General features: G+C 40.2%; 1 protein-coding gene across 1 annotated transcript; it reads right to left on the reverse strand.

Moving 5' to 3' along the window:
- Positions 1–847: 847 nt before the first annotated feature.
- Positions 848–2,057, reverse strand: LOC122896994 (melanoma-associated antigen B10-like). The gene has a single exon (XM_044235118.1). It carries the CDS (start codon positions 2,055–2,057, stop codon positions 1,011–1,013), a length of 1,047 nt encoding a protein of 348 aa, XP_044091053.1. The 3' UTR covers positions 848–1,010.
- Between the last annotated feature and the right edge of the window lie 6,353 nt (positions 2,058–8,410).

An 8,410-nucleotide genomic window follows, 5' to 3' on the forward strand; every position in this document is an offset into this window, starting at 1 on the left:
TAAAAATAACTCCTAACAAAGGACTTGCAGTTTCCCAAGGCCCCAGACCCTCTAGCCTCAGGGTGCTTACACTTGACTTCTCACTTCTGGATCCTCCCAGGTCCTCTCCTTTTCACTTGTCCTTAGGTCTTAGGGGGTATCCCATCCTCTTTCTTACTTGACAGCTGTTTCTACACTCTAAAACTCTATGGGTGGGTCCTGTTTATCCTGACACTCCCAGTACTAGCAGGAAGCCTCCCCAAAGATAAGATGCTGAAGGAATGTCTGAGAAATAAATGAGACGGTATGCAAGAGGTCCAATTTATTATGATGTAATTAAGTCTACATGCTTGAATAAGCTAAGCACATCTAAGCATATCTCTTAAATTTACAGAACAGACCAAATAGTGATAAAGGAATACAAAGATGTATCATCTTTTTCTTTTTCTCTATTTCTTGATCCCAGGATTTAATGCTGACTTCTTTCACATTTCCAAGGAAGTGCCTAATCCACTACTACATTATCTTTTTCCAAGTAACTGAATAAAATGGAAAAATTCCCAATTTGTTCTATAAAATAGTAAAACGCTTACTCTTAAAATTCATAAATGTCAATAAATGTGTGATTTACACCATTCACAAACTCAGATTCTGAAGTTAGTTAATCCTTCTATTAAACAGAACAATATTGCCGTGCCTGAGTGGCTTAGTCAGTTAAGTGACTCTTGATTTTGGCTCTCGCATGATCTCAAGGTCGTGAGATCAAGCTGCGTCAGGCTCTGTGCTGGGCGTGGAACTTGCTTAAGATTCTCTCTCTCCCTTTGCGCCTCCCCACCATTCTCATCCTCTCTCTCAAAAAAACCAAAAAAACCCAAAAACCAAAAAACACTTAGACAAATATCCAGATTATTACGTAAAACAGGAACACAAATGTGTCATGTACTCTCTTATCTCCAGGCTCACCCTGATCTTTCACTAATGAGAACATTAGCTGTTCTCTTCAAACACATAGTAATAACCTTCTTCAAACTTCACTTGGGGCAGGAGAAGCTGCTGGCCATGGCCCTGGAGCGTGCACTTGCCATAGCAGCGGTACAAGCCTTGGCTACAACTCTGGCTCTAGCTCGCTCTTCCTCATCTCTCAAAGCCTCTTCATACCAGGTTGGGAAGGCACTTGGGACGGTATTATGGATCTTGGCCACAAATTCTAGGACTCTCATCTTGCTGGTCTCAGCATGGGCTCTGGGACCCCACAGGAACTCATAGCGTGGAGGATCACTGCCGGCCACCTGCCGGTACTCCAGGTACTCTTCTTTCACCCAATCTTTGGTGATGAGCTTCCTGGGCTCGCCATAGATGAAGTTCTTCATTCCATCATATAACCCCATCATATTCAGCACTTCCCAGACTTGCTCCTCAGTGGCACAGTTGCCCTTTGTGAAGATCACGCCCAGGACAGTCATCAACAGGCCAGTCTTGGGCACACCTCCATTCTCATTTACTCTCCCATTATAGCTGGACTCCAATTTGTTGACAAGAACATAGATGTTCCTGTTGGGATCCACTTCCTTCACGTCAAGGCCAAACACCAGCTCCAAGTGCTCAGAGGCTTTCCAGAGGATCTCATGGAAGTGATTCTTGTAAATCTGGATTACATTTTTCAGCATATCTGCCTTGGTAATGGACTCTTTCATTTGATACTTGTATAGCAGGTAGTATACCAACATAGCAACCTTCTTATCTATAGGGCCTCTGGGCCAGTGCTCAGTGGTATCCTTGGCCTGTGAGGCCTTTGGCTTTTCCTCCACTTGATTTTTGGCACCTTCATTAAATCTTGTGTTTGGAGCAGCTTCAGCAGTAGTGCTGGTGGAGTGGACTCCGCCAGTAATTTGAGGATTACTGTGTGCTCCTGTGGCAGGTGAGCTCTGGGGAGCATCTTTGAAATGAGGAGATGGAGATGAAGAGGGCTTTTCTTTCTCTGGTTCAGTAGCCTGAGCATCCACCAGATGCCCTGACTCTTCTCGAGCCTGGCGGCGTTTTTCACGGGCACGAAGCTTACTCTTCTGGCCCCGAGGCATGATGATTCTGGTCAGAGAAGCAGGCACGAGTGTGAAAAAGACTACAGATGATTCAGTGAACTGGAGGCAAGAGGAGGAAATGGTGTGATATCCTCTAGTAGGGAGATACTATCTTGGGCTTTATCAACAGCCATCCCTCCAGGTTTCCTTGAAGGCTCTACTCTAGAGGCTTCAAGGCTCCCCTTCTTGGATTAACCTTTACCCTGAGGACTCTGGAAGTAACCAGAGCTCACCTTGGGCTGAAGCCTCCCACCCCTACCTGAGTCCTACTGGAGCTGATACAGGATTTGGCAAACCTAGGCTCTATGGTGCCTCCCCTGTTGTGGAGTAGGGGTATTTCTCTTCACATTCAGTGTCATTACCTTTACTTCTTGCAGGACCTAAGGTCCTCTGCTTACCTGATTTGATGCCGACCCCTCATTTCAAAGCCCTCACCTCCCTGACATCCTGGAGAAGGAACTGAAGGAGAACCACATCTGAGCACCTCTGCCTAAGGGTGTCCTGAGATGACAGCAATGGCAAAGCTATGTGGACCTTCCCCATCCTAAGATAAATAGGGTTCTCACTCCTCACCTAGAGCCCTCACTTTGGCCTCTTGCAGGGCCTAGGACTCCTCTCTTGGCTGATCTTAGATCTATCCCCTTATAGCAAGACTCATATTTTTGAAAGGTTTGAGAAAGAGCTTAGGAAGGACTCAGTTTAACATACCTTAACCAGGAACCCCTTTGAGAGATGATATCACATGGAGGGCTCTGTGAAACAGCCTCTGTTCTGTGATGAGTGGTCTGCTCAATGCTCAGATTCCTTACCCTGGCTCCTCCCTTTGACTCTTGACTCTCAGGTATCCCTCCTTCCACTGACCTGAGGTCTATAAAATCACACAAAGGGTCTCATCTACCTGATATCCTGGAATTTGCAGTGGAGGGGGGTTTGGTGGGGGAGGAGGTGGGGGAAAGGGGGAAGGGTGGAGAGTCAGAATGCAGATCTCCCCAAGGTTTTCCAAGACTGACCACAGAGGAAGGTCCTAACTCTGTATCCTCCCTGCTTCTGTTCTCACTTTGACCTCTAGAATGGCCCAAGTCATCTCCTTTTAATTGGGCTCATCTCCCTGGGACCACTGAGGATAGAGAGACATCTTAGCCTCATAATCCTGCTAAGGATCCACCTGAGTTTAAGCATGGGAGACACTCTTTGGGACCCCTTTTGTCCTGAGGGAGGAATTCCCCTCAGTCCTTGTTTAAGGTTATGAATTTCACTCAAAACCATTCCCCTAGGGGGTCACCTGGGTGGCTCAGTGCATTAAAGCCTCTGCCTTTGGCTCAGGTCATGATCTTGGGGTCCCGGGATCGAGCGCCGCATCGGGTTCTCTGCTCAGCAGCGAACCTGCTTCCCCCTCCCCCTCTGCCTGCTTCTCTGCCTACTCGTGATCTCTGTCTGTCAAATAAATAAATAAATAAATAATCTAAAAAAAAATTAAAAAAACAAAAAAACCCACCCCTAGGACTCCCTCCGCTTACCTGAATAGTATAGCCTTAAACCAAGGCTTTTATGTACCCCTCTTCCCCCGACTAACCAAAAGGTGAAGCGACAGCCACCTGGGCCCTACAGCCATACTAAGAGCCTCCCGGGGCTAACAGCAGGGGTGGGGCTTTTTAGGGCCTCCACTGTTCTAGGGAGGCTTTTTCTCCTAGACATAAATGAGGGTGTTTGTCAACTCCTGGTAGAGCCTCGGACTCCTTCCTCTGATAACCTGAAGCAAACACCCGAGTGAAACATCTTCAGCTATTGGGGTCTCCCAGGGCTGACAGCAGGGGCCCGGATCCGAGGAGATGCCTCTGTTATGGGGGAGGGGAAGTTCCACTGAATTCACAGAAGGTCCTACATTGACCCCTCCCATACGAACACCCCGGGTCCAGGCTATTATTTCTCCGAGTTCTCAGAACGAGAATTCAGAGTATTACATCGGTTTATCCCTGCCCGGAACCTTCTAGAGCTGACAGCAAGGACAGGACCGTGTGGTCTTAGGGCTTTCGATATAGGGGATTCCCTCAAACCTTACTCAATATTCTTATCTTACCTGGAGTTGAGTCTGGATTTCTCCCTGGGCTGCTCCGACGCCGTCCTTCTCGCAACAAGACCTCTCCTTCCACAGATCCCCAAAACGGAAGTCAGTGTGCATACATCCGGCTACTCCTGGGGGCCCCCCCAGGGAGAGCGATAAGGAGCGCAACTCTGTGGTGCCCCCTCTGTTATGGTGTGAGTAGTACCGAAGGTCTTCTCGCGAAGTAGATCCTCATTTCGGCTCCTGGTTCATTGATTAAAGGCTCCTTAGAAAATATCACCTCCTCTTCGTAAACTGGGCAGTTTGTCAGCTTAAACTCTTGCAGATGGTGGGTCAGTGTTCCATCCAGGGTGTGAGATTGAGAAGCTGCAGCACAAGGTAGGGGGGCTAAGACAGATTCTGAGATGTCAGAGAAAATGCATAGTGATGATAGGATTTCTTTACTAGTCAAACAGACTTCGGGGAACTTTTTGTTCAAAAAGATCTACTTGCTACAAGAAAGAGGCAGATCTGCATAACTTTCTGAGACCCAGGTATTTTGATGTATTTAATGTTGAACAGTGTAGTGAAATTCATTTTAGTTTTGATTCTCATTTATAATACATATAAACATATTTTAATAATTACTGCTTTGTACGACAAGGCTGTTCATATTACTATAGTTATCTATACACCAGTTTTTTTAAGTCCTTATTTACTTAAATAATCCATAATCTTTTCCTTTGGATTTTCTAAATGATGATCATATTTGTGACAAATAATTTCTATTTCTTTTTACTATTCCTAACTTTTATCTATTTTTGTATTCTTATCCTCTGGCTATGCATTCTGATCCAGTTTACAGGTAGAGTTGGTAACATACTGCTGACTTGCTCCTTACATTAATGGGGATGCTACTAACATTTCACATTTAAGTTTGTTTGCTATAAGTTTTAGGAGATGGAAGTTCCCTTCCAATATTAGTTAGCTAAATGGTATCCTGCATTCACATGGAATTTTTTTTCAGAAGTTTTTTCTTTACTTCAGTACATGATCAAATGCCTTTTAAATCTTATCTGTTAATGTATTTTAGGCAGTTTTTTTTCTAATGTGATATTGTTATATTTCTTAGATTCAGCCTCTTTTTTTTTCTATTTAATTCACTGCTATATTGAAACTTATATGAATTTATTTAGGATCTTTGCCTGTGTGGGTGTGCTTGGCTTAAGTGTTCTGTTTTCACAGTGTCCTCAGCTGATTTTCTTATCAAGGAGAAGTAGACTAGGAAAGCAAGCTGAAAAATTGCCTATCTTTTTCTATGCTTTGGATGTGTTTACATGAGATGGTTGTTAATTTTTTGTTTGTTATTTGTTAGAACTTGTCCCTGACCACTTTGTCCTGAAACTTGAAAGTGACTGAAACTTGGAGGATAGTTTCAGTTTGTATTTCTTGTTAGTAGTTATCTATTTCTGCTTGAACCTATTGAGTAATTAATATTATTTTCTAAACAATTATCTATTATCACTTGGGGTTTTAAATTTAATGGCTATGTATATATTATATATATATTGTAGAAATTTTCAAACACATATAAAAGTAGACTGAATAGTATAATAAAACCAATATACTTCAATCATCCACACACGGCCTACCTGGTTACATTTCTACCCATATCTACTCTCATCTCTTCCACTGAAATTATAAGAAATAAATCCTAGATGTGATGCCATTTCATCTTTAAATATTTAAGTATCTATTTCTAAAAGATAGGTATCCTTTATGAAACATAATTGTTCAATTATACATATCCTACCTTAAAAGTAATACCATCAAATGTCCAGTTATTTTTCACATTTAAAAATGTGCCTATTTAAAAATGCTTTTTTCTTGAATCAGAATCAAAAGTCTATTCATTGTCATTGCTCTTTATGCACATTAATTTGTAGATACTACACCCCCCACATCCGCATACTATCTATTTTCCTTGTCATTTTTTTGTTGTTGTTGAAAAAAAAAAAACCTCATGTTTTGTCCAGTTTTATATGTCATGGATTTTGCTGATTGCAACACTGGTATTCTTCTCCCTCTGTACTTCTTTAAATCAGGAGAAGTTTCATCAGATTAAAGTATAGTTTTAAACTCTCTTTTTTTGTTTGGAAAGACTTCCCATAGGTGATATTGTGAATTTCTATCATAAAGGAACCTAATGTCTGTCTTCCTTTGTGTTCATGTTCACAGTCTTTGAAGATTAGCATATTTATCCATTAATTAAGGGTTGCGTAATGTTAATTTTGTATTTCTATCATTTTTTCTGAGTTTATTAGATGAAATACGTTCCTATGCAAAAAGCTATCCTTATTCACCATTTGGTAATTAGTGTGAATAATTACTTATAATTTTTAAATTATAAATATAATTTATACTTATAACTTTTAAATTCCTTTTGCACCTATATTGTATACAATATTATTTAACTAATATCACTTACTTGTGTTTCTTTTGTTTTTTGATGAAATTTATTAAACTGTCAGTTATATCAGTTATATCAGGCTTTTGGTAGTTGGCTCCACTGTCTTCTGATTCATAATTTCTGCACTTCATTATTTTCTACATTCTATTCTTTGGGTTCAGTATGGTATTCTTTCTCTAGTTTCTTGAAATTTTTGCATGTTGTAAATATTTCCATTTTTTGTTCATTGAGATTTTAATTTCAATAACTATATTTTTATTTTATTTCTAGTTATTGTTTTTATTCTTTTTCAAATTAGCCTACTCTTTTTTCTTCTAATTTCTTGTTCTTATGGTCTCCATGTTTTCTCTTATCACTAATGGACTTTATTTTTTTATTGAGGTATAATTGACATATAATATTAGTTTAGGTGAACAACATAATGATTCAATAGTATGTATATTGTGAAATGATCACCACACTAAGTCTAGGTCACATCACTACACATAGCTACAGTTTTGTTTTCCTTGTGATGAGAACTTTTAAGATCCGTCCTTTTAACAACTTTCAACTATGCAGTACAGTGTTATTAACTGTAGTCACCGTGCTGTACATAACATCTCTGAGACTTATTTATTTTATAACTAGAAATTTGTGCCTTTTAACAACCTTTGCTTATTTCACCCATCCCCTGCTCCCTGCTTTTAGCAACCACTAATCAGTTCTCTTTATCTTTGAGCTTTTTTTTTTTTAAGATTCCACATACAAATCAGGCCATATAATATTTGTCTTTCTCTGACTCACTTTACTTAGTGTAATGCACCTCAAGGTCCATCTTTGTTGTTGCAAACGGCAAGATTTTATTTTTATGGCTGAATAATATTCCACTGTGAATATATGTGTGTATATTTGTGTGTGTGTGTGTGTGTGTGTGTGTATCACATCTTTTTTCCCTTCATCCATTGATGGATCCTGAAGTTGTTTCCATATGTTAGCTATTATAAATAATGCTGCAGTGAATATAGGGCATATATCTTTTTGGGTTAGTGTTTTTATTTTCTTGCAATAAATACCCAGAAGTGGGGTTGCTGGACCATATTGTAGTTCTGTTTTGAATTTTTTCAGTAATGTCCATATTGTTTTCCATAGTGGCTGCACTATTTTATTAATAAATATACTTAAGACTATAAATATCCCTCTGAGTACCACTTGGGCTGTTTTCCACAAGTAACTCTACAGAGTTTTAGGTGTAGTGCTGGAATTTTCTTGCAAGCTGAATATGTCGCTGCATTTTCTATCTTCTTAGAATTTTTTGAATACACAGACAATACTAGTGAGTGCAGAAAATTATTTTTGAGAAGAATGTGAAGAAGAGAGAAATAGAATTATTTAGAGAGGGGCACGTGGATGGCTCAGTGGGTTGAGCTTCTACCTTCGGTTCAGGTCGTGATTCCAGGGTCCTGGGATCGAGCCCCACAGTGGGCTCTCTGCTCAGCAGGGAACCTGCTTCCTCCTCTCTCTCCGCCTGCCTCTCTACCTACTTGTGATCTCTCGCTCTCTCTGTCAAATAAATAAATAAAATCCTTTAAAAAAAAGAATTATTTAGAGGAAGTGTCAGGGCCCTAGGGGTGTTTTGCTTTGTTTTGTTTTGGTTATATGTGATCCAAGAGACTTGAGTACATTTAATTGTTTGTGACTGAGCTGAATTTTTTCTAGGAATGAAAAGAGGATTCACAGAAAGTCAAACAGTATAATTAGCTAAGTGCAACTGTCAGAAATTATACAGGAAAACAGAAATTACTCTAATTCTATAACTCAGATGGAATTTAATGCGAGATATTGGTTATTCAGATGACGGAGAGG

The sequence above is a fragment of the Neovison vison genome, chromosome X, assembly GCF_020171115.1.
Source record: "Neovison vison isolate M4711 chromosome X, ASM_NN_V1, whole genome shotgun sequence".
NCBI classification, from domain to species: Eukaryota; Metazoa; Chordata; class Mammalia; order Carnivora; family Mustelidae; genus Neogale; species Neogale vison.